Genomic DNA, 27,573 nt, shown 5'->3' with positions numbered 1-27,573 from the left:
TTCATTTAAGATGAAAAATACTAGTAAGCTTTGAAAATCAAATATTGAATTAAAAACAAGTTTGAGGAGTAACAAATAGATGTCACTAATTTTGGCACTTCTAAGACTTTTTCAACATTCACACCCTGAATTAAAATGAAAAACCTTTTGATTTTTGGAAGCAAAGCCCAAGGCCAGACACAGGTATGGCAGTGAAAACCAGACAGGACAACTGGCAGAGGCTTTGCGTTCAGAAAGGTTATTGGAACACTAGGTAGACTCTTTGGAATATGGAATTTCTAACAGTCTGGGGAAGTGTACCTAGCATGCCCTGGGCTGGGGTCCAAGAGCATCAGACTGAGCTGCCCCAGGGTTGGAAGTTGTCAGAGCAGTGTGTGTGCAGGTGTAGAGACACGTCTGACTCAGGCAGCTGCCGTGGCACATTGCTTGGCAAGTGCAGTTGTCCTGGGCGTAGAGGTGCATGTGTTCTCCCTTGGAGCTGCTGCGAATGGACTGTTCTCCTCCTTCAAAGTGGTTTCCCACACAAGCTCAATGGCTGCTTTTCTTTTCCGGCTGCATGCATTCAGCTCTGTGGCTGGTGAAAACCCTGCTGACGTTCAGTTTTTTGGAACAATTCTTTTCTTATACTTCATTAGCAGACAGGGGAAAAGTTGGAAATCTGGGTTGCAGTAGAAGTGAAACTAAAAAAAACTGCAAAGGAAAAGAGTTAATTGCCACCACTTTAAGACTGGAAACCACAAAGTTAGGAGAAGTGAGAATTGTAATTGCAAAAGAGAAAGGCGAATGCTGAAAAGGACTGTCAGGGGTGTTACAAGCCTGAAGTTCAGGCTGAATAAAATGGTGTGGTACACTCCTATTAAGTAGAAACTGGCCTTGTGCTTTTCCGGTTTGGTAGCAGAGAATGTATGAACTGATTTAGAAACCTAAATACCATTACTTTGCAGCCACTTCAGTCTGCAATGAACATGTACGTAGCTGTATGATGCTGACATGTACCTTCTCAGCCTTTAGCAAATGCCACAAGAAAACTGCACATCTTGTACAGCAAGACACACAGCAAGTGCCCCCAAAAATCCGAGTATGATGAGAATATATTTTCACTTGGTGCATTTCAAGTAATTGGAAATGTAAATTTTATCAGCATTTCTACTACTCAAAAATGCTACCTCAAAAACTCCAGAACATGTGCTGAGAAACAAATGACAATCAGAACTGCCTTCCTCATCTCCTACCTAGTAAGGGCTTATTTCATCAGTACAGAACTCTGTCCTGCTAGAGTATTCTGAGAGTTAGTTTGCACACAAAGGATGTAACATACCTCCTCCCTAGCTGCTGCTTCTGCTAGAAAGTCATTACGTGAGCCTGATTTAGGAAAATCTTGGAGCTTTCTGGTGAATCTGTACTCATGAAGCTTTCCATGGTCTTGCATTCAGAAATTCTCAGATGTCCCCTCCTTGCTAGTACTTCCTCTTGGAATAGATCTTCACTACACACTTTCTGGTGCTTCCCCACCAAATGGACTCAAACAGATCACTTTCGACAACATCCTAAAGCTTCTTCAGAGAGCTGAGGCATGTTAAGGAGTTGCCTCTGCGCTGTCCTCAGCTGAACTCACGTGCTTGCTTTCTGACTGGAATTGCTCAGCAAAAGTTTGTGAAGGCCTTTCGTCTACTGGAGATCCACAGGCAGCATCACTCACTGCTCTCTTATCATGTGCTGGATAGCGAGAAGTTGAGGCTGATGAATCCACTGCCTTGGCCAGAACACAATCACATGAAGGTTCCTTGGAGGAAAGCTCCATTTCAAATTCTTTTTCCCTAGTTTGAGCAAATTTTTCAGTGGAAAACATCTACCTTAGCAGCAAGACTGTCCTGCCAGACAGCCATCTGAAAGGAAGTGACCAACACAGAACAGCAACAGCAAGTGCTCAATAGCACTCATTGCTATTCATTTACTGATTTATTTTTTTTTCTGACGCAAGAGCCAGAAAGCGAATAAAGCTGCAATGAAATTTTAGATGTAGTGGTAGAACAGGGCTGTGCTGGGTTTCAGCTTTTAGCTGGTCCTCAAGAAGGAAAAGGAAGGTCTGCAGTGTTAGGAATAAAAGCACCACTTCAAATCATAAAAGTTGGAAGAGACATCTAAGATAATCAAGTCCAACCATCAGCCAACACCATGCCTACTAACCCATGTCTCTTAAGTTTTTCAGGTGTGCACCTTTTACACATGCCTAAGTGTCAATATGCTTTTTGCTTTTATCTGATTGCCGTGATAAAACTGAATAAACATGATTCATGATATTTAAGCTACCTCAATTGCAGGTTCACCTAAACACAAAGAACAGCTCCAAGGGTGTATAACTATCTGCCATATGTTATAAGCCACTGGAATATAGGCTTCAAAGGCTAAATTTCTTTAAAGCACTTGGAAATCCAAGACAATCTGTCAAAGCAGGTCTTCTTTCAGACAAGGAAAGGCTATACCAACACCAGTGAGTTCCTATCTTAAAAAGTTTAATTACACCCCAATACAAAGTTGGTAATGAAGACCAAGCTATGATACTTATACCATCTAACCAACAGCTATAAAATCTACAACTAATGCTCCAGGCATAGACTGCAGGCACAGTGCAAGAGGGAACATCTTATTAAACAGTCTAATGGGAGAATGGTGCATGTGCTGCTCAAAAATTAAAACATGGAACTGGGAAAACCACAAAAGCAATACTTGACTCCCAAGCCAGTTCTAAAGTTGAAATACACAAAAATTTGCATAGCTAACTCAAAAATATCATGGAAATAGCTATACATTCTAATTTCCCCCAAAAAGCTTTCCAGTCTTGCCTGAGAAGTTCAACGCTCCTGTGCCTCTGTGATTAAGACAATGATTGTGGCTAAACAGAAAAAGACGTAGAAGAGGTACTATACTAAAGCATCCCCCAAAAAAACATTTAAAACAGACATGGAAATCAAGTGTATATTTAGGACCTAAGACACCTGGAACAGCAAAGGCATTTCATACAGGGTTTTTAAAAAAATACTTTTTAGATAATACTTACACTGTACACAACAAGACTTTTAAACAATATATTACACTGCTAAAATGTTCATATAAATACTATACAGGCAAGGGTGCAACCAACCCATTAGGAAGGTTCACGATTTAGACCATCATGTATCTCTGAAAAAACTCTCAGATTATCTTCGAAATCTCAGATTTGTGTAATCCAAGCCACTGATTCAACAAAACCTATTTTAAAGTAATGGGAACAAGGCATGAGATGAAATACATTTGTCTGCTGATTCCCAGTTCAAGTTTAATATGCTACTGTCATCTTAATCTGGCATATCAATGTTTAATTTGGGAGGTGGAATTACGTATTTTCCAGGACTCTGTGTAATGACTACCCCAGTCTTTTTCCGAAACATTGGTGCAATTTTTGGTGGTTCAGGCAGTGGTGTTTCTTCTGTTTCCTCATTATCTTCATGATGAAGATCGTAAGAAATGTTTCCATATTCTCGTAAGAATGGGAAAATTTCCAGCAAGAACTGGCAAAAGTCTTTGCGAATTCCAAACCACCCTAAAAAAAAAAAAATCATTTCACATTATTGCAGAAGAAAATGAAAATTTAATTAAGTCAGCAGACTATCCAATCTTGGAAGTTCTCTTGATTGTTTGGATATGATCAGTACCAAATTAGTTAGTGCTGCTTCTCAGTGTGTTAGTTACACCCATCATATAACATTGCAGTTCAGATTATATACACGCAGAATATATGCTTGCATTTGTGTGCCTCTGCATCTCTGCACATGCATGTACTGATATACACAGACATATAAATTACAGCTATACCACCACAGCAAGAATCCATTTCATTTCACGTGTTAGGCTGCATCAGGTCACATCAGTACACAGAGAAAGAACACAAAAAGACTTTGCATCTCAAAGCAATCAATGCCACATGGGAAGATATTTATACCAACTTGTTATAGACGTATAAGCTCCAGTACCAGAAGGAATGTGATGGCATAGGAAGATACAGATTAGTATGTATTCAGTATTCCCCAACAGCCAAATATGACTTGATGACAAGTTTATCTCGGCCTTGATATTACCCGCGCTAGATTAGAAAAAAAGTGTGTATTCTGTGTTTGTCCTGTATTTTACTATATGCAAAGACCTGGAAAGAGAGCATTTAAATAAGTGGTACTTGTGATTCAGCGTATGGCAGTCCTCTATTAACCAGTGCCAAAGGTAAGTGTTCAAAGGAACAGCCTGCCCAAGTCAAATTTTTCACACTTAACAAAATCAAGGTATTAAGCATTTGCCAGACAAGATCCCATATAATCCATCTTTTTGCAGAAGTTATACTTCATAGCCAACTGGTATATTTCTCTTAGCACTTTAAAGGTGGATTTTCACACAAGTCTTCCAAAGCTCACTTCAGGTCAATAGTCTTTCTCAAAAGTTTATATGAATACTTATTGACCCTACAGAAGATAAAATGACATGTGGCTTTCCAAGAGCTACTTCAGCCATAAATTATCAAGAGTAGGCTTCGAAAAAAAAATTACAAGTACCAATTTTCAATACAATAACAATGTAAAAGTAAAATAAATGTATGGAGATAAGCTTAGTCATGACCAAAGAAAGAAATTTGCAATATACTTCATAATTGGACCAAAATGCCAGTGAGTTTATATAACATCACAGCTGGTTCCTTTCAACTCTGAAATACCCTAATAAATATTATCGCCTTTCAACATGGAACATGAACTGCAGCACGTCTGGGAAGAGCTACTCATCTGCACTGGTTCATTAACATTAGATGGCTGAAAGTGGAAATGTTCCTTTTGGCGGTGCAAGTTGCGGTGGGGATAAAAGCCTCGTAAATCTACACTGGCTATTCAGGCAACTGAAGTTAAAACTAAGGAGCACAAAGCATTATTTGGCCAAACAGGAAAGAGAATATTAGTTCAGCCTACTAGAACACCTGCTAATTTAAAATAGGTGCTACACTACTCTCAGAACACAGAGCAGAAAGCTCCAGTCACGTCCCATGAGAATGAAACCCATGGAAACAGGGAAGGATAAAAGGCTAAGTTACAATTAAAAGCAAGCCCACAGGGATTTCAAGTTGAGAAGTCAGGCTCTTACAGGAATAAGGACTAAAAAGCCAGAGACACTACAGACACTGAAAACTTGCCAAAATCACCTGAAAACATTAGTAACTGACACATCTGAAAACTTATGAGAGAACATACACATAAATTCCATTCATGAAAATACGATCACACAATACATTTAAACCTTGAATTTCAGTCTGTTTCTATGATTCTTAAAATACTTACAGTGATTTCCTCCTTTCTGTCCAAATGTTGTTGCCATTAAAGTTATCAGTGAAAGCCAGAGAGGAACAAATATGGGTATAAAAGAAAAAGAATTATGCCCATCCAGCCTGTGTACTAGCAAGATCTAAACAGCAAAAAAAATTACACAATGTCAGTTTAATTGCAATACCTGCTTTCAAGCTTCTTAAAACATATGCTGATCTCAGATCTTTAACGTGAGTTATCTGGGAAGAAAACAGCCTCCACAGAAACATGTAGTTACTTTTCCAATATGATGCATATTTTACTGAAAAAAACTGTACAGAAACATAGAATTCTTGGATTTCTTTCATATTTGCTGTTAATATTTTATTCCAAAACAAAAAGCAGTATCCTCATTTTAATAAGTTCAAAAAGAGACGTATTCATCACTCACTGAAAAAAGAACTATATATAAAAAAATCTCTTATGCCTCCTCCTACCTCAAATGTGAGCAGTGGAACTACAATTGTCATCCAGCTGACAGCCATTGTTATGTGGGTCCTCCTTTGCTCAGCAATCACATCCATCGAGCGCAAGAATAGAACAGACCATACAATGTAATAGAGCACTACTAGACACAGAAAGGACATCAAGATCCACAGTGGAACACAAACAACCTGAAAGAAAAGGAAATTAACTTTTCTCCCCAACAGTGATACATTTTTTATTTGTTTCAGATCTACATATTCAGCCTAAACCAAGAAAACAAAATTTAAGTCTAGTGTTCTTTAACTAACAATCTCTAAGAGAAAAGGTTCACAAATCACACACTCTTAGAAGCCATACAACTCTTTACGTTCCTCAGCTTTGTAAACCCCATGAAGCTGAAACAATTTGAAAGTAAGACTGTGATTTTACATGGACTTAAACAGTATTTGAAATTGATTTTAGCAAATATTTTCTGCACCTTACTTGCAGAACACCTTACTTGAAACAGTTTCTAGACTAGATCTTTTTCCTAGGTTTTTTGAAAATTGGAAGGACTGTCATAATCATGCTAGATCATCAGTTTTATGGTAGGTTACAAAAACCCAGGCATGGAAACAGCACTTTTGTATTCTAAAGGCACTTGGGACAGATCTCAGCAGTTTTGACAGTGACCACTTGCACAATAAGTAGATTTACATAGCAACACAGCAAATAAAACTAGTTATTTACCACACCATATTTACCAGCACATACCCTAACTCATCAGTCGTTTCCATGGCTGGTTTAGTGTCCCAGTTGGGAACTTTTGGTTAGGATTTCTCTTTCAACAACTGATCAGAGTATTAATTGCAGCTGATGGCACATCCCTCTCCCCTGAAGCACAGCCTGTTCCCTGTTACAGCTGAATGAAATGCCAGACCTTCAGTGAAGGATTGTTCAGCAAGCAAAAATGCCATCATGGACTCTGATCGTACATTAACTGTTCCTACAGTAACTGTCTTTATGAAATTCAGCATTTAAACAAAGATAAAAAGAAAATGTTTGTTACGTACAAGCCATGGCCATCTGATGATCTCATCTAATCTGAGTGCAATAAATATGAACTGTAGAATATTGACTGAACACAAAATTTCCAGCTAGAAAAAGAAAATATATTAGTTAACTCTTAGCATGAGAAAACTGTTTCCAAGATAACCATGGACTTACTGCAATATGGAACATCATTGCATTTACGTTAAATATTAGTAAGCATCCCTAAATTTGGAGGTCTAGGATCCCAATAAAAAAACCTGAAAAAGCTGAACCTCATTTAAAAATCAGATTTTTAATTGTCACAGGGTAGTTTGAGGACATAGCAAAAGAAAAAAAAAACTTAAAAAAAATAAATAAATTCAGTAAGAATTCTAAATTTATTGCCAAATGCCACAGCTGTGAGAAGATCTTGAGAATCCTTTTAAAGAAGATGGAGACAGGAAATAAAAAACTACTGGTTTATACCTACCATCCACCTTCCCAAATTAAATATTAAGCACACTGAGACAGTAAGAAATTTTCAGTTCTGATTATCTAGGGCCCTGGAAATTCATATCTGCCTAGGGACAGTGCTTGCTATCAGTGGAATTTTCTTGAGTAGTTTCCGTTTAAGTGTCTAGTATTCATCTGTATTGCAGGGATTGTGGTGAGTTCTTTTAACACCCGATAATAATAAAAGCAGGTTTAAAACATGCTGCAATTTAGTAGCTTAAAAAAACCTAGGAGAGATTAGAAAAAAATATACTATTCTTGATCCTGATTTTGCACTCTAGCCAGTCAGTGCAAACATTTAATTCAACTGATGCAGTCATCCATATCATGCTTTACTGAGAGATGAACTGTAACCAAAATTGACAGTCTTGCATTGCCACAAATCTTACATGTAACAAATGAAGCATTACCTCCAGAGACCGGTCATGTCGGAACCCCCACACACAGGCTGCGACTGACACTGGAGATACAAAGAATAAAGGCATGAAGACCAGAAGCCAGAAATGGGTTCCTCTTTCGATCCTGTCACACACCAGAACTTCAAACATCAGCAGCAGCAGGTGGATGCCAACTGCAATTAACATAGCTTTGAACTCCACACAGGTTTCTCCTTCTGCTCTAAAGAGAGGATGAGGAAGCAGTCAGTTCACTTGCCAGTAAGAAAGCACACTATTCCACAAACATATGGATGCTGTATCTTATATTGTTAAAAAACCTGATGAATCTGACTGAGTAAGGGAAACACAACTGCGTCCCCTCTATTTTTTCAAAAGAAATCTTATCTTACCGATACTGCGGGTGTCGGGCCCATACTCCTGTTCCCACTGAGGCACCGACAATCACCATTAACTTCCATAGCCATATGGGAGCAAACACCGCCCAGTAACTCCATTGAATTTTGTCATCCAGACGTAGAGAGAGCAACACAGAAAAAAGCAGCAGGCAGGCATAAATAAGAAATTTGCTATTAAACAAAAGAAAACAGAATCAGAAATTAAGGGAGGCAAATTAACATGAACTCTGTAGAGAACAAGAAAATCAGTCTTAGTTGAAATTTAATTGGGATACTTCTTAACCAAAAACATGTGTCAAACTTCTCTACAAAGAATCAAATCAATTCTGAGAAGTCAAGTATTTCATCGTAATTATAGCATACGTCATCTCTTTCACTTATAAAACCATTGCTTCAAGGGAACACATCAAAAGCATTCTTGCATGACAAACTTAATGAATGGATACCTATAAATAGTTCCCTCCCACAAGGATCCAGTCAGGAGCTGCATTATTAGAGGCTCAGAAATATACCAGTTGTACGTGTTTTTAGAAAATGGGTTCTTAGATACAAATCAAACGAGAGACTTAAAAACAGTGTGGATAAAATGACATAAAAAATTTATGTAGCTTGATTTCAAACATCAAAAAGAAAAGATTAAGAACTGTTCCATACTGTAAATAAGGCAGATCATAAAGTTTTATTTATTTCCAATTTTTACATTCAGTTAAGAAAAAGCTGTGTGATAGAAAAAAAACAAACAGGTTGAACTATTCACAAAGTTACCGATCTAGGGTGACGTTTCTAACTGGAATACTGAGGATGGTGCTTACAAGTTTAAAATAGTTGATGTGGTGTATTTTATAAACCAGTCAACCTAAGAATGAGTAAATGTATCCAGAATACTTAAGAGCAGCGGCACAGCAATTGCCCACACCACGAAAAATCAGACAAAATAATTACATAGCACATGATTTCCTCACACTGCAGGAGGGGAAAAAGTCACCCATCCATTCACCAGAGGACTACAGACTGCTTTATAAAAAACCTAATTAGGCTTCAACACTTCAGTGAAGTAACTGTATTTTAAAACATGGATAATCTCAGGATCAGCAAATACTACAGGGTAAAGTTGTAATAGTCAGAAATACCACCCTTATTACAACAGCACAACTCAACTACCCACTTTCACTCTCATCACATAATAAAATTATTTATTTATAATTAGATCAGCATTGCCTTAGACACTCCTTAATAAGAAAAAGCAGTTTCAGCATGTCAGCCTCTCCTCACATGCTTCATGAAACCACCTCAGGATAGGATGATATAAAACAACAGACAACAGCACAGCAACAAAGAGATCCCTCAGCTTCCTAGGCTATTTATACTTTCCCAACATCCAATTTTTGTGTAATTTCTACTTTCCCTGCTCCTCAATAAACACAGAAGTAAAATACTATGTGGTAAAATAACAGTGCTCCCTAAGAGTTCTAGTAAACATCAAAATATTCAAGATGAACTTACCTGCACAAGTGCAACATTCAGCTTGCTCATTCATCATTTAGATGCCATCCAAACAAACTTCAAGCATTGCTTAGCAATAACAAACCTTTAAAAGCTTTGGTTCCTACTCTTCCATTATTTCCAACCATGCATATTTAAATCGTTCATTTCTACCTCTCTGCAACAATGCGTCTTCTGAAGCATTGGTTACTCTTCTGTTTACCTCAACAACCAACTGAAAACAGCTTTTTGTATTTGCAATCACATTAAGGCCTCTTGCACAAGCCAGATTCTTCCGGGAGACTCAGTATTTCATGCCACCCTGCACAAGTTACTGGCGGGCCTTTATCCTCTGGTCTTAGAACACCTGGTAGCAGCAAAACCAGTAAAATTCAACGGATTCAATTTTGTTAGGAGTTACATCTATCCATACTTGTTTGGCAAGACAGCAACAGTCCAAGTTGCAGTGATTGTCATCTTGTTAATTTTAAGACACACTAAAAAAAGAATGACAGTCGGGAGTTCACAGAATGGCTTGGGTTGGAAGGGTTCTTAAAGATCATCTAGTTCCACCCCTCTGCCACGGGGATACCTCGCTAGATCAGGCTGCCCAAGGCCCCATCCAACCTGGCCTCGACCATTTCCAGGGATGGGGCAGCCACAACTTCCAACAACAGGGCAACCTGTGCCAGCACCTCACCACCCTCAGCATGAAGGATTTCTTCCTAATGTTTAGTCTAAATCTTACCCCCTCCAACTTAAAGCCATTCCCCCTTGTCCTATCACTACGTGCCCTTGTGAAAAGCCCCTTCCCAGCTTTCGTGCATGCCCTCCATGTCCAGCCCGCTGCCTCCCCCCCTGCAGAGCCGAGCTCTCACCGCCCGCCGGTGACAGAGCGTCGGGCACCGCGGCCTCACGGCTCAGACCTTCACACCCCACTCACCAAGCCCAACAACTCAAAAGGCAGCGCGGAGGAGCGGCGGGCGTTACATAACGAGGCGGCCCGGCCCGGCGAGCAGGCGGCGCGCCCCGGGCCCCGCCCGGCCGAGCCGCGCCCGCCGCTTCCCTGGAGGCGGCCCGGGCCCCGCTCGGCGCCCTCACCTGGGGTTGAAGTCCTGGAACAAGCCGCGCAGGTTCATCGCGGCTCGGCCTCCCGCCGCTCTCTACCAGGCACGCATGGCGCGGCCGCCGCCCCGCCAGCCCCGGCCTCGCCCCGCCCCGCCGGAACCGGGCGGTGGGCGACGCAACACGCATGCGTCATGGGACACGGGCGGTGCCGCACCGCGCATGCGCCAGGGGAGTCGGGCGGTGACGTACCACGCATGCGCTGGAGACCGCGGCGGTGCCGCGCACGCGCACGGGCGCTGAGCACGGGGAGGGCTCAGCATGACGTAGCGCAGTAACCGTCGAGGGCAGCTGCACACGGCAGCACGTACCGCGGGGCTGGGGCGCGCTGTACAAACGCTGCTGGAAGATTGTCAGGCTCGGTGCCGTGACTGCTTCCTTAGGAAGCTGCTCCAATTCTCTACCACCCTCTGGGGAAGAACCTTTTCCTAAATCCAACCTATTCTCCTGGCACATCTTTCTGCCATTCGCTCGGGTCTTGTCATTGGTCACCAGAGAGAGAGACGAGCTCAGTGCCAGCTCCTCCATTCCTTGCAAGGAAGCAGTAAACTGCAATGAGGTCCCTCCTTGGTCTCCTCCAGTCTGAACTGAACAAGTGCCTTCAGGCACTCCTCATACGATGTCCCCTTTACATCCTTCTCCATCTTTGTGTCCTCTGGACGCTCCCCAGTAGCTTTAGATTCCTTTTACCCTGTGGCACCCAGAACTGCACTCAGTACCCAAGGTGTGGCCGCACCAGTGAGGAGCAGAGCAGGACAATGTCACCTCTCTGGCAATGGCATGCTTGATGCACACCAGGACACGGTTGCCGTCTTGTCTGCCAGGGCACTGCTGGCTCATGTCCAACTTGCCATCAACCAGAACCTCCAGATCCCTTTCACAGGGCTGCTCTCCAGCTTCTCACTCCCCAGTCTGGAGGTATAGCCAAGGTTGCTGTGTCCCAGATGCAAAACTCAATACCTGCCCTTGTTTAAACTTCATGTAGATGACCATTGCCCAGCTCTCCAATTTGTCTAGGTCCCTCTGCAGAGCCTCTGCCCTCAAGAGTGTCAACAGCTCCACCCAGTTCTGTGTTATCAGCCAACTTGGCTAGGAAACCAAGATTGACTCTGTCTTGGGCTCAGGCTTCGGGCTTGGGCTCTGGGCTTTAATCTTGGGCTTTGGGCTCCGGGCTTTGGGCTTGGGCAGGGAGAGCCTGATCCTCACCCCACGATGCACTCCCCATGCTCCCGGCAGGCACAGGCTCCCTTCTGGCCGCTCACCCGCAGGAGCGGGTCTGGTCTGGTCTGGGCCGTTCGCCGCTGAAGCCGCCCCTGGGAGCAGTGCCTGAGGGGTGCTGGGTGGAGAGCCTGGAGCCACCCATCTGGGAGTGCGGTGGCCCTGGGGTGTGATGGGTGTTCAGTGTGAGGGAAACAGCTCTGCTAAAAGCTGGTGTAGTCCAGTCCCCACCAAAACACCTTTCAAATATATATTTTAAAAAACTAGTTAACTTTGTTTTAGGAAATTAGTCTGGCCTTTTTCAGCTTGTGTTTAAGTTTTTGATGGACTTGCAGAATTCTGCAGCTTCACTGGAGAAAAACCCCATATGCTAGGTAAGACTGCATGGTAAAGAATAGTGTTTCCATCCAATTCCTTTGTCAACTTAACTGCTATTTACTCTGTGCTTCAGAAAGCCTGGGTGTGCTAACTGGCTGCTCGGTTCAGGCTCTGTCCTGAGTCTTGCTGTAGAGACACAAAGGAACATCCTCTTCTTGCAACCCCAGTCATGTCAGCAATGCTTATCTCAGGTTGTGTTATTTCCTTGTAAATTTGTGACAGGGTTTCAGAAGTTAAGCACTGACTTTGGTTATTTTAAAAATATGCCCTTAGATAATCTCTTCTGAATCTGTTCCAAATATCATGTTTGCTACCTGTTCATTTGTGTTCTATCTCACACTTTAGTAAGTTTATGCCGTCTTGCACATATTAATAGAAATCCTCATCAGACATTCTTTGAGCTATTAGTGAAGCCAAGTCCAGAGCATCTGGAGACAGATTTTGTTTGTGATTCTGCCACTTAGCTTCTGCTGCAATTTGTGACATGACTGTTGTCATATTTATAGCAATAATCATATGTTATTTGGACACATCATGAGTGTCTGGTTGTCCTCAGGGACCTTCCCATTAACTGACAGTGATATCTGTCCATCATCAGATTGAACAGGCTAATCTTACATGAAAATAGAACACTAGCAGATTCTGCTAGAAGGAATATACCAGGGAAAGTAAGAATCAAAACAAGGAGACAGAAGAAGTGGTTTTCGGCTTAAGTGTGCTACACACTGTGGGCTTAGCTCCTCCTAGGTAGTAGAAGCAGAGGTAGGAATGGACAAATCTTGGACAATTTTCTTCTTTGCAGTCACATCAGAATAACGCCTAGGGGGTTGTCCCTCTCAAACCATTCTTTTTATGGCTGGTTTTCCTTTGTATACTCATATTGGAAACATTTACCTCACTGTAAATGTCCAGCTGATTTTTATGGCACTGATATGTAATGCTTGTTTAATTTTATCTCTGGCAAAATTACTAGGAAATCTCAAAGTATCATTTTAAAAGCGGAAAAAAAATAGGTTAACTTATTTATTCAGCTTCTCTGAGCAGTCTTAATGTGTTATTTAGCTTTGTCCTTGGGCAAATGGAATACAACATAACATGGTGGAGCAGGCAGTTTTTCTGCCAGCATTCTTTTAAACTAATCCTTCTTCTGTGGATATGATTTCATTGTTCTATTTATTATTGTGGAAAACTGCCTGAACAATAAGTTTCATTATTACTCAAGATTCAGCTAACCAAATATTGATTAGGGAGGAGAGAGGTGGGGTTTCTTTTTGTTTGGTTTTTTTGGGGTTTTTTTTTTAAGTGAAAGTAATTAGCTGTTGGAACCAATGACCCTGAGAAACAGGAGATTTTTCTTTCTTAAATGAAGTCTGGGCACCTCTCTGGCAGATACATACTAATCAAACTCAAGTCAGTGAGCTTGACGGTAACAAGAGTTATGAAATTACCTAGCAGATCAGGAAAGATTATATGATAACTCTATATTGGGATAGATTATCTGATGACTTTCAGAACTGAAAATCCCCATAGCTCCTCACTAATCAAGATTACATTGCAAGTGAAATGCTCATAAAAGAAAAAAATTATCATAGCTTAAGCTCTTGCTTCTGCAGAAAGATGAAAAAAGGACTGAAAATTAAATGGTCTAAATCTTCATCCAGTGCTTACAGGACTGGTAATTTATACCAGCTAAGAAGCAAGGCTTACATGCAACCTGATTTATTAAAAGCTATAGCTACTTGTAGCCCATTCATTTGCTAATACAGATCTACTCAAAGATGTGATTTATCTGGAGATACTCACTGGCAAATTGTAGACAACAATGTTAACTCCTTAGGCAGCAGCTGACAGACTTTGACACCATGAGTTTTCTGCACAATGTATTCAAATGATAAGGCAAGGACAAGTCAAAGGCTACAAGAAAGCAAGGAAACTGCAGCAGGGAGGGTGTGTGAGAAGATCGGTAAGAAATCAGGATGAGAGAAAAGCATGAAAATCTAATGGAAGAAAAGAGACGGAAAGGATGAGGAATAAGCAGTCTCCAAAGACTGAAGAGAAGTGCCTGTTTGGCAGGATCTGTGGCCGGGTAGTGCAGAAACTGCTAAGAAACCAAAGTATTACCAGGCTTAAGAAATTAGAAACTAGAACCTTGTTTTTGATTCTGCTTTTTCAAAAGTTGAGCCTTACTAGTTTGGAAAAGAGAACAATTATGCATAATATATTTATTAAAATACATCTACTGCAACGCAAGACAGTATGTCACCTGTAAGCATTATCCTCCGCCAGATGCAATCGTAAAACAAAGCCAAAATAATGTTAAGAAGAGATTATCTTAACTTGAGAACTGTTAATAATTTAGAAGGCTAATAAAGCAACATGCCATTTCTAAGGAAATTCATGAAGGCCTGTAGGAGTAAATCAAGAAAGATTTCTTCTGCAGTTACAATGTTTGGCTGGCTGCCCAGGCAGCAAAATAGCTCCTACAAGGGGACGAAGAACTAGGAAAGAAATCCCAAGTTAGAGAAAACATGATAGAGATGAAGCTAAAAAAAAAAAAAAAAAAGGCAGTAACTAGATGGAAAGAAAACAGCTTTTTCATGTAGGACTCAACCTGTAGATGCCACAGCTGAGAAAACCTCCACTCACTTTATCTGCTTTTTAGCCCCCTGTAAGATAGTAAACTTTTTCCCTTTCTCTTCTCTGGGGGAAAAGTTAAGATCTCGCTGCTTGGCAGCTGCTGTGAGATTTGACAAACACACTGGGTGACATTTTCTGCCTATAAAATACATTGTTCCCTCTTCAAACAACAGAACTGTGCTGTGCAGAGGTGATGCGGCAGGCGCAGAAAAGATGGTGGGAAGAAGGGCTTTGCAGGCAGGGATGGAACTGAGTGGGGCCCACAGAGGTCTCCTTGGGATGCAACTGTGCATGTGTGGCACAGATGCACACAGATGCAGTGCCTCCCGCTGCATCCCATCTTCCCACCCTCACCTGCGGACATACGGCCTGTGGTATTTCTGGTGGCAAAGTCTGTCTTCCTTCCACTCCTTCTTTTCACTATCCTGCTTATCCTTTATGTGATCCTCTCTTGTGTTGGTAGGGATAAGGACAATGACCATGTCTGAGAGCAAAAAAGCTCTATATTAGAGGAAGCAATGAGAAAACAAAACCAATACCTTTGACCCCTAGATAAGTCAAACAATCTGCCCTTCAATTCTAACTTGATTCCTGTGAGATTTAGGGGGATCTGTTTGCCCTTCTTCTGGCTCATAGGTGATATGATATTAAAATAGTGACATTTTTATATTAATTGTTATATGCTAATTTTTTGCTCCTTAAATTGGATGTTGAAGCTGTGACATTAAAATAACCTGAAACCATTACTACATCAGTAGTCATGATTAAGTTCCTGATAAATTTGTGGCTAAGCTCAGGTGACATACTTTTGTACTGCTACCTCAGGAAAGCTAGTGCTAAATTCTTTAGCCTCAAGTCAAGTAACTGGCTATGGAGTTTCTAGGAGCTTTCTTAGATCTTTTGGTAGTTTTGGGTTTCTTGTTTGCTACGGCTAGATATTACATCTGTGAGGGTGACACTGAGGAGAGCTGAGGCAACTGAGGGCAACAAAGGAAAACCACAATGTTGTCTGAAATTGAAGACTTAGAAGACTTGCCTTGAGTTTACATTTTATGGACATTTTATGGTAATTTAAGGGTGGGAGGAGGAGCATGGGGAGTGGATAAAAGAAGCAGCTAATCACCTTTTAAGACTTCCCATCTACTGCTGGATGGGACTTGATTAGAGGAATTGAACCGAATCCCATGAGGTTGTTTATGTAGGAGACCAAACAGACATTTAATTTTCATTCCATATATCTAGCTCTCCAAATTATTTCAAAAACTTGTATGTAGTGTTTATTTTATAGTCACTGCCATTACTGCTTTCATAAGCCATCTACCAGTATTATCCTGCTTAAAAAACATAAACCAGGAGGTTCCCTATCCTTGACTGGCCAAAGTTAAGTGAAGGAAAAAACTCTGAATCAGCCTTCTAATTTGTCAAGCTTGCTTTTCTGTTGACAGTCATCCTTGACTCCTTCCTAATGTACCTTATAATTCATGTGTCCTCTTTGCTTTGCTGACTTCTCAAAGTGTCACTGTTAGATGACTGGAATACAGTAACATTTAAAGGGAGGACAGCAGTTCAGTAATAACTGACTTTGTGGCTGACAGCATAGCCATGAACTGGTTTGAGGATCATCTTTCATGGTCTGTGACAGAGCATCAAATTGTTTACAAAAACGAATCTCCAGGTTTGAAAATCCCCATTTGAATTTCTGTTGATTTTACTGTAGGTCTTACTGTTAATTGACAAACAAGAGATAGCTCAATCTATTATAAAATCTTTAAACCAGCCTGTAATTTTGTACAGTTAAAACCAGCAATGATCTGATATCTACATAGGCATTATTGTCATTGGTGTAACATGCAGCAGCTGAGTTTTGAAATTAGGGTCTTCAGTTTCAATCAAGACTTCAATAATTTCTGTAAGAATATTGTTTTCTGTCCTATTTGGGAAGTCAGTTTAAGGACAAAGGCCTTAAGTAATTCTATTTGCATCTGTCTATTGGATGTTGTGCCCTTAAATTAATACCCTCGAGCCTCAAATCTATTTGGCAAGTTGTAGTAGTTCAGCAAGTTGCTGTTTATATTAATGCCAACAGGATTGTGATGTGAAGCAAATTATACTGCTAAATCACTATGAATTTCATAAGCTTTTCTGCCAGTGGGATGCTAGAAAACGCATTGTTATGCAGCTATTTGGCCAAAGCAAGATTTAACACAATGTTTTGACATCACCTGCAAAAGATCTAGCTGGTATAATTATATATACTCTACTTTTCCATCTTAAACTGTTCAGCTAGTTTCACTTATTACTTGTCTTCCTGTTGAGAGGAAGCTCATTTAAACAAGGTACGTTCCATACTCCTTTTCTTATGCAATCTGTCTTTTTCCTGCCTTCCCAAAACTTCAAAGTTATTCATTTTTCATGATGCTCTGCGCCTGAGCTTTCTGCCAGTCCTTTCCCTTCCACTGTGCTTAGGAGCTGTTGAAATTAATGGTGATTTATCAGAATCAATGCTTTCCTTTAAGGCCTTCTTAATTCCATTAGGCTTTGATGATGGGTCAGATCACACATACTGTCCTGGAAAAAATAATATAATGTTCTATTCTTAAAACTAATGCATAGAATCCAGCACAAAACATGACTATTGCTTTCAGTTCTTTCACTTTCAACCCTATCAGGTGACATTGACCAACTGAACCCATGATGCAACTTGCACCCTCAGCAAGTTTGCAGATGACACCAAGCCGAGTGGTGTAGTTGTCACACTGGAAGGACGGGATGTTATCCAGAGGGGCTTGGACAGGCTGGAGAAGTGGGCGTCTGAGAACCTCATGAGAGGCCAAGTGTAAGGTCCTGCACCTGGGTGGGGGCAATCCCCATTTTCAGTACACGATGGGGGATGACGTGCTTGAGAGTGTGCTTGAGAGTATCCCTGCAGAGAAGGACTTGGGGATACTGGTCGATGAGAAGCTCAACATGAGCTGGCAGTGTGCGCTCGCAGCCCAGAAAGGCAACTGTATCCTGGGCTGCATCAAAAGAAGCGTGGCCAGCAGGTCAAGGAAAGTCATTCTGCCCCTCTGTTCCTCTCTTGTGAGACCCCATCTGGAGTACTGTGTCCAATTCTGGAATCCTCAACGTAAGAAGGACATGGAGCTGTTGGAATGGGTCCAGAGGAGGTCTAGAAAGATGATCGGAGGGCTGGAGCACCTCCCATATGAGGACAGGCTGAGAGAGTTGGGCCTGTTCAGCCTGGAGGAGAGAGGGCTCAGAGGAGATCCTATAGTGACCTCCAATTCCTGGAGGGGCTACAGAAAAGCTGGCGAGGGACTGTTCACAAAGGCTTGTAGTGATAGGACAAGGGGCAATGGGTATAAACTGGAGAGGAGAAGATTTAGACTAGACGTAAGGAAGAATTTCTTCACCGGGAGAGTGGTGAGGCACTGGCACAGGTCAAGTTGTGGCTTCCCAGGGAAGTTGTGGCTGCCCTGTCCCTGGAGGTGTTCAAGACCAGGTTGGATGGAACCTTGAGCAGCCTGGTCTATTAGAAGATGTCCCTGCCCATGGCAGGGGGGTTGGAACTGGATGATCTTTAAGGTCCCTTCCAACCCAAACTATACTATGATACTATGATACTATGATACACTATGATACTATGATACTATGATAATTATTTAAGGAAGTTCCATAAATATCTCAATGGACCTATGCTTTTGAGAAAAGAAGGCCATGGCCTCTTCAAGAAGACACAATCTGAGAGATGTTCAGCTCCAAGAGACAAAGGCCATTTAAGAGTGCTCCAGCAAAACAGAAAACTGAATGAACTAGATTTTTGCTATCATGTTCACAGGGAGAGGTTAGAGATGCTATCAACCTTAAAACAGTAAGATCAGCCTGCAAGTCTCCCAGACCCTCCTTTCATATCAAATCAGTGCTGTGGGTGCTGTAGCTAATATATCTGCCAGCGTCATAAGTGTTTAGAATTACCGATGCTTTCAGTGGCATCTACGTTGTCACTGAAGCAGCACGTTTTATCTTGCGTTTCTAACTTTTGTCATAAATCCTGTGCCACATAATTTGCCAAGTATTTACAGGAGAATTCAGTACATAGTGACCAACAAACTACTCCCATAGCAGCTTTGTGCTGTATGGTGATTGAAATGGGAGCCCAATATGGCTCATACAAAGATTGCAGTGGTATCATTGATTCAAATGAAGTCCAAGTGAGGTTTGTTTTGTATTAACTGGAGGACACAGGTCAACCTGACCTGGGTTTACGTTTATTTATTTTGAACAGTGTGCTATATTCATCAACTATTTTAGGTAACATTTTCTTCATTAATTAAAAGTAAAGAGATCCAGGAACTGGTGGGATTTGATTTTTGCTTCCTTTAATGGCTTTTTCAAACACTGTCATTATGTGACTTCTTGATTGTTATTCCTGTCACATCCCTTGGAGAGTTTTGTTTTTTCATCGCTAGTGAACTTTGTCTGTTCAAGTTAGCACAGTGCTGATTTTCATATTTTCTTTCAGTTCACACTTTGTTCTTCTTCAATTGCCAAAAGGAATAGTCATCCAAATTCTAAACACAATTAACCAAAGCGCAGATTTTCTCCCCTGCAGTATTTTATTCTATGATGAGAATTTACCAAATAGGATTTTTAAATAGCAAAGCATCACATTTCTTCACTATTTTTATTTTTTTTCATATTTATAATTACCAAAAAAAATGTCTGCAGCAGGAATGTCCTTATATAAATAGAAAACAGAACATTTAATTTGCAGTATTTTTTTAATAAGAAATCGTATAAATTTACAGTTGGGGAAAAATGCATTAAAGAGTTTGTATAAAAGAAATACAGCATCTGTTTGGTTTACCTTTAAATGTTGCATTTGATTTTAATAAAGCAAACTAAGATTAATTGTAGAGGTAGAATATTTGATATAAAATTCCCATGGTTTTGCTATAAAATTCATTGTGTGGTTGACTTAATACCATCATCGTAGTCAAACACAATGTAATTTTAGTCTATAATTTGTGTTCCTATTACTGAAAAATATAGAGATGTTTAACATGAGGTTTCTAGTTTAAAAATTGCAGATTTCTGCTTGTGTTTTCTCTACATTTGCTATGATTTTTGTTATCATCCACTCAACCTCTACTTGATTAGTCCTGCATGTTCTGAAGGGAAGGTAATTTGAGCCTTATCTTGACCTGATAATTCATATGAAAAGACTGATTTGTTAACTGTTACAAAAATTAGGAGCTCATGTCTTCACTAAACATTAGTATTTTAGCTAAGGAAATTACCCTAGGAATGGAACCTCTCACCAAGAAGGACAGAGTCTGAGCTAAAGGAACTGATTGTGCCTATCATAATATGCTTAGGGAAACTGAAGGGAGTTCTGCATCCAACACTAAGCTTCTGACTATTTATGTTCCTCCTTTTTTAAGTAAAGGCATCTAGTAATTTTACCTAGAGCATTCAGATTAAGAACTTTAGGACTGACACAGATCAACTATTCCAAGAATCTCAAGGATCTGCGTGTCTGGATAACACTGACTTCAAATTTATTTCTGTCCATGACTCCTCTGGGCTTCTTACAGAAGTCAAAACAGATGATGGAACATAAATGCTTAAATGCCACGAAATCGAATAACAGTTGTTTGATTTTGTGTACAAGAGGTGAGATCAGTTCAGCATGCCTTACAGCAATGTAATGATTTGCAGCAATACAGCACATGGCATCATGATGTAGTAACACCGTGCAACATATACTTTAGCCAGAGATGAAGGGCAATGATAAATCAGGCTTCATCTTATCAGTAATTAGATATAATATAGCTCCTTCTGAAATGTATTCAAGGAAAAGGATCAGGTCAAATGTCAAAATGATTGTGGGAAATTTACGTGGCTTTTACAGAGATAAAACACTAACCAGCTACTTGCTGCATTTTATTCTTTGACAAGGACTTACTTATATCTCACCACATTGAAAAGACACACAAAGATTAAAAACAGTACAACTCACTTAAGTCTCTGATGTTTTAGCCATGAAGCAAGAAACCAATTGTTAACAAAATTGGTTGGGAGACGGAATGAATGTGAACAAGATCAAAACGATGAGTTTGGGTTTGTTTGGCTTTTTTACCTTGGTCTCAAGTCTGAGCTCCAGCAAGATGACATTTCAAAATCATCTAGGACCTGTCCAAAATAAATATAAGAGAAAAAACAGAAAGCTCCAGCTCAACGGTCCAAAGAGGAGTGTTTGGTTAAGAACATCAGACTCACAAAGGATGACTAAGACAGTATGAGGTGATTTATCTTCCCTGGGCTTTCAGCTTTTCATAAGTCTGTGTGTATATATAAGAAAGAAAAGGAAGTATTTTAAAGTATTGGTGTTCTCACACAAATAAGCTGTTGCAAAACAATTTTCAATGACATGATCACATGCTGGTTTCCCCCCCACAGGATTTCTGCAGTAAGTTGTCTAGTAAAGCATCACCTTGTGTATGCTTTTGTTGCTGAAGGTAAAAGATGTCCTTTGAAGCAGTCAAGGGATTTCAGGAAGAGACAGAATGTTCTCCTTCAAGGCAATTGAATCGTAGCCTGTGTCTGTGTGAGTACAAGCCAGGATTCACTAGTCCTCTTTTCCCCTACTTTTTATTCCTTACCAACAGGGCATCTGTGTTTGAGGTCCTGGGACCTTGTCCAGTCACTCTTGCAGCAGCAGTGATGAGGAGCTGTCCTTCTTCAAACTTGTGTTATGTAACAACAAAAAGTTTGGAAAATCAGGTTCTAGATAAACAAAATAAATAACCACAATTCTGGGGTTTACATGGATAAAATAAATGACCGCAATTTGGGCCATAATCTGTTTTTTTCCCATTTGTCTCTGTTCTTTAATTCCATCCTTCTATCAAAGGGATGAAATATTATTAGTGAAGGAACAAACACTTCTGTGTTTAACATATTGAAACAGCATGGAAGGTTAGACTCCAGTTGCCTCCACACTGCCTGACCTGCTAGCTTCCAAAGGCAGACAGTACAGCAGAAGGGATAACCAGATCACAGCTGCTCCCTCCTTAGCAGTTTGCTTCTAGGCCCCCCTTGTGATTGCCTGGAGCAGCAGAAAATTTTGCTTAGCTCAGGCTGGAGTTTCTCCTCAGCATGCACAAAGTGGTTTCTGTTTATTTATTTTTAAAAGAAGGCTTTTACAATTAAAAAAATAATTAATTTAAAAAATAATTAAAATCAAAGTTGACAGCTAGATCAATACTTATTTTTGGTTGCTGATGCTTATAAAGTTACAATTTATGTTCAATTTCACCTTTTAAGACCTGTGGGGCCTTTGTCTTTGTTTTACTACTCTGGTTCTCCAGTTAATTTTGAATGGATTTTGGAGTTTCCATATCCTCCTGTTCCCTGCTATTGCTTGGCTACCTTCTCCCAGCAAATCTGTTTTCCAAATCTTCTGGCTGATAGAGCATGGCTCATGAGTTTCATTTTGTGACTTATCACAGTACATGTGAAAGTCTTTTAAGTAAAAAGAGATCAGAGGTAGTATTTTGCTTGAACACGTACCAGAACACACTTGTCCCTTTGTGCTTTTTACCTGAAGCTTTTGGACCACGGAGTGCTATTGACAAATTATGGGCAAAAAAGACTGTTTGGAAGAGCATGCTAGTGTGAGCTGTTCACCAAACAGAAACACTATGGAGTCTCATTGACCCAAGGGCAAGGGATGGTATCCAGAATGGACATGTTACCGTGTTCAAGTGGCATGCTTAGAAACACTCCGAATAGGGCCTTTGGGGATCCAGTACACAGACAGCTATTATGGCAGGAGTTTGAGGATGCAGTCTAGACAAAAATAATCTTTGAGTTTTGTCTCCTTTTGTACTAGGAGAATAAACTGTAGAATCATTATTTTAGTAACCAGACTCAAGCTGTACTACCCTGCAGTCAGGGTAGTACCAATTTCTGAATACATTGTGGATTGTAGCTTGATCTGTTATGCACTGAATTGAGAAAGCAACTGTTATGGAAATGTGGTTCTCAAGATTTTTTCTTCTGGTGGAGCAGAAAGTCTGCTGCAGAGCTTGTTGTGTACTGGGATCATATCTGGCACGTTGATGGGATGGTTCTGGAGGGATAGACCACTTCAGCATGTGCAACAGCGTTACTCATGGGGAGCTGTAGATATGCTTGTATGGCCGTATGAATCAGAATTTGAAATCTGCTGGCACAGTAACTAAACCAGTCTCCTGCTGTGTACACAGTAATCTCAGAGCAGTACAAGAAATGTCTACAGTGGCTGTGAGCAAAAATTTTTTTGTAGTTCCAAATCTTCTACCTTACAGATCTATTCCCTAAGGTGAACTGTGAAGAAATGTCTTTTCAAAGACGTTGTTATTCACTATTCAAATTGCTAGTTCTGTGTCTCTTGCTTCATCTTGCTACTGTTCTGTTTTAATCAAGCATGACAAAGTGTCATTAAAAGAATCCTAACGAGTAGCAAGTCCTTCCTAATTTCTTAAAGACTTTATACTAACCTTGAGCAATTCTTGCTCTGCTTGATCCTGGATCCATGTTTATTCTCCCCTGTGCTTCTGCCTTCATGACACTTGCTTTGCATCCCACAGTCTGCATGAATGTGTGTGGCAGGATCTGTGTCTTTGCAGGAATTTCTCCTCTCATGCTTCGTAAGTACAATGACACTACAGAAGGCATCACCTTAGTCAGAGCAAATTAGTTGTGTACTTTAGTGTCCTTGTCAAATTATTAATTGCAAGGTTTTAATGTTTGAAATGGACAGTTGCTTAACAGAAGAAGGTGACCTCCCTGTTAGCAATATCTGAATACTGATGAGCTTACTCACTTCCCTTCTAAGGCAGCTGTAACAAGGGGAATAGAGGGTCAGTTAGATTTCACTATTAACAATAAATGGAGATCAGATTATTTTTATTTATTTTTAACAATTGTATTTTGTAACTACACTGAGGATGCCATCCAAAATACTCTAAAATTTGCAGCAACTATTAATCTAGAATAGCAAACAAATCAGACTTTGTAAATGTTTAAATAATAGACCAGTCTTTACCAGCTACCCACATTGAAGAATTCATTAGTACTACATGACATCTTGTTTACACAGGCTTTCCTGTGTGCTGGCCCTATCTATTGTACTCACCATGTAACTTCAGAAACTGCCTGTGTCAATGCTTATGTGCATGGAAGTTATTTCTCAGGAACTCTGCTGCAGTGTTCTTGCCTGCCCTCACTAAGCACTTGGGACAGTGTAATTGCTTTAGGTGTTGCCTGAATTGTAGGCACATTTCCTGAAATGGGTGCAGGGAGGGTCAGGAAGAACTGCAATTCCTCCATCCACCCATTTCTTCTCTGGCCAGCACAGCAGAGCAAGAGCTGATGGTATCTAATTTGTCGTGTTTATAGGCCAAACAGGAAATGGGAGAAACTGTGACTGAGGTATGCATTTGATTTATTGCCTTTAGTGGTGGTAACAGCACCTGTCTTACCTTTTGCCCAGTACTCCAAAGTCAGTCTAAATAGTAGCTTAGAAACAGCTCTCATACTACACGTGCTTGGGAAAACTCATTGTGTGAGATCGCGCACCTGGGACTTGGGGTAGGGAGAAAGCATGCTGCAGGTAAGCCGATCTGCATGACTCACTTCAGCCGTGGAGAAATGACTGTATATGAAGTGAAGGCTTCTAATGAGTATTTTTGGATTAGGAATGTATTAGCTAAGGCCTACAATGTATTTTCTAGTGCATAGCTCTGCAGATTAGACTGCAAGGACAGACTACAATGGCATCTGATAATTTATCATAAGCAAGTTCAACTGAAGTCTAGGCAGATGCTTCTGCTACATCTTTACCTTATTCTTGATTGTGACTGTTCACAGATGACTTAAAAGTATCTTTGCTTTGGTTGTGAAAGTAGAGGTATAGAATCTTTGAAAAAAAAATGCTGGTTAGAGATTTATAAACATTATGCCTCAGTGGTTCAGGCAGCTATAGGATTGCAACAGGTATTTCACATCCTTACCATAGGTGCTAGAGAGGGTTACAGATAGTAATGCAAGTGTTAATATTTTTAACAGGCTTCTCTCTCATTTTTTTTCATAGCAACTTGTACAGAAATAAATTTCATCAATCCATAAAACAAAAAGGAAAACAGTGCTTTTTTTAAAAAATCAGTTTAGGGATAAATAATCAGAAGCTCCCTGCAGTGATTGGTCAAATAGTTTCTATAATGCATGAGAAGTAAAAATCTATTTGTGATTAGTTGTATTTATCCAATGAAAAGAGCATCACTCTGAGAGTTTGAGTGAACTGATCACGGCACCCAAACATGTTTATCAAAACCTGCTTTCTTAGAATTACTGAGTGATGCAGAAAAATTCCTTAGACTTGCTAATGAATCCAGTGTTGTATTTGCAGTTACTGTTTTGAGCCAAATGCAGCGTCTGGTGAAATCACTGGGAGATATGTGCAAGGACAGGTTACACACGTGAAAAGCCACAACGTTGTTCCTAGGCAGAGCTCAACACAGGGGTTTCATTATATTGTCTGACCATATTCACTTAGTCTTAAAAACACGTTATCTTCTTGTCAGAGGAAAAGAAGAACATGAAAACCTGCAAATCTTGGTGCTAATTTTGGTTCCCATCTCAGAAGCTATTCCTTGGGATGTTGTCCTGCATCAAACAGAGCAGGATCAAAGCTATTTTGCAGCATAGGGACACAACAACAGAGAAAACCAAGGTGATCACATACTCTGTAAAGCAAAATAAAGTTACTTCTCCAATATTTGCATTAATTTCTTTATAACCTATTCCTTAGATACTGACTTCAGAAACTGTTGCCTGTTAGGTTCTTGGGTATTGGCTCAAGAAATTTGAACACTAAAGAAGTAAAGTTTCCAAATGAAACAGATTAAATACTCCTTTAAACAGGAAGTGTACATGTGGAAAATTTCTTGGAAAGCATCCCCAGTTATGAAAAAGCTGCTTTAAAAGATCTACTACATTTCTAATATGGTTGCATTAATGGGGTTTTTCCCCACTAAAATATTGCTATGCTGTATTTTTACCACGTCTTAATATGGGACAATCATAGAAAATAGTTGATTTTAAGATACCTAGCTGTTACGTTGGTGGCCTCATCTACATGAGACCACCAACTGTAGACCCCCAAACCTTCAGTATATGCCTCAGCATATTGTTAAGCTATCAAATTGTCTAGTTTGGTACTTAGTGGTGGTGATAGGTGGAGGAAGCTGACATTCCTAAGGGCTTCTGGGACTTACAGCAGAATGACTAAGGAGGAGTGTTGTACCAGGAGTAGTTCAGGCAAGGTTTAGGTTTAACCTTTCCTCTTACACCCCTGACTCGTCACCCCCAATACAGCAGTGGTTCAGTTCAGGAGCTGAATGACAGGCAGCTGAAATGCCCATACATCCGGGGTGGAGCGGACATCTGAGCTGTGGGACCAGTTTGTCAGACATACTATTAAGGCTGTGATTTCAGTATCTTCAGTCACTCACCTTGCATCATCCCAATTTGGTTTTCAGCATCAGACCTTGTGTGCTTTCTGAAAAATATTTTTTCTGTGTCCTTTGTTCTTGTAGTGGGCTGAACTTTAGATGATTGCTAAGTAGACATGTTAGGCCAACCAGAAAATTAATATAAAATATACCTCTTAGCATATTTGCATTTGAGAGGGACGAGTGTTATGGTAATTAAATGCATGTGCAATAACAAAATAATTCCTTGGCTTTTCCCATAAAAAGTCTCCAAATGATGAGAAGTGTCACTTGGGGATGCACTCACTGTTCAATACATTTGCAGAAGTTGTGGTAGGAGACTTGCTGATACCTGTGAGATACGGCGCTTATACACAAAATTAATTCCAATATATTCAATCATCAAATACTCTGAATAATATTCATGAGCTGGTTGGATGTTGCGTACTACGTAGTAACTGAATTTGTAGTAACAAGGTTCTTTATTTGATTCAAGCATTTCCAGTGTGTGTAGAAATGAAATGTTAAGATCCACATAAAAATAAGCTTCAATGTGATAGTTGGAGAAAGTATATGTGCTTCAATGTGTATGCATGCACTGCATAATATGTAATGTACTGGATATCGGAACCACACATCGTGCTGAACAGTAGGATTGTGACCAGCCGTTTTAGTCGGTGTTCCTGGTAAGCTTTCAGTGAGTGCATACACAGCATATTTCAAGCCTCGGGTATGCTTCTTTACAGAGAAGAGAAACAGGCTATTTTCTACCCCATTCTCTTAAAGAGAGATCAAAGCAAACCAGTTACAGGAAACTAAGGCATTCAGTACTGTTTGCAAACATCTGAAAATGCTTAACTGTAATGAACTGTGTGTTTTTCTTAATTGGCTTACGCTTCCTGGCTTTCATAGTTATTCCAGTAAATCTGCTCTCTTCTGAAGTATTCCTATAAGTATTTTAACAAAATAGCTATCTTGCGTTACAAAAAAAAAAAAAAAGAATAAAAAAAATTATATTGAGTTCACTTTCATAGTTCTGTTGGCTTCTTCAGAGGTGAGAAAAAGGCTGCTTCTA

The 27,573-nt window shown here is 40.2% G+C and overlaps 1 protein-coding gene across 3 annotated transcripts in view; it reads right to left on the bottom strand.

Moving 5' to 3' along the window:
* Positions 1–16: 16 nt before the first annotated feature.
* The window catches only part of TMEM185A (transmembrane protein 185A), a 152,590-nt gene continuing 125,033 nt past the window's right edge, over positions 17–27,573 (bottom strand). The window contains exons 1-8 of one of the 3 annotated variants that reach the window (XR_008451439.1): positions 10,702–10,850; positions 8,113–8,289; positions 7,736–7,943; positions 6,854–6,937; positions 5,813–5,989; positions 5,352–5,475; positions 1,319–3,580; positions 18–690 (exon numbers count right to left, since the gene is read on the bottom strand). Coding sequence is in view for 2 of the 3 variants with exons in the window: in XM_054075620.1 (XP_053931595.1) it covers positions 3,336–3,580; positions 5,352–5,475; positions 5,813–5,989; positions 6,854–6,937; positions 7,736–7,943; positions 8,113–8,289; positions 10,702–10,739 (1,053 nt within the window). In the remaining variant the exon portion in view is untranslated. Of the gene's footprint in view, positions 3,581–5,351; positions 5,476–5,812; positions 5,990–6,853; positions 6,938–7,735; positions 7,944–8,112; positions 8,290–9,621; positions 10,624–10,701; positions 10,851–27,573 lie in introns of those variants that run through there. The other 2 variants (XM_009565168.2, XM_054075620.1) reach the window with 2 other exon arrangements.

This window comes from Cuculus canorus, chromosome 10 (assembly GCF_017976375.1).
Source record: "Cuculus canorus isolate bCucCan1 chromosome 10, bCucCan1.pri, whole genome shotgun sequence".
In the NCBI taxonomy this organism is placed as follows: domain Eukaryota; kingdom Metazoa; phylum Chordata; class Aves; order Cuculiformes; family Cuculidae; genus Cuculus; species Cuculus canorus.
This window is presented reverse-complemented; position numbering and strand designations above follow the sequence as displayed.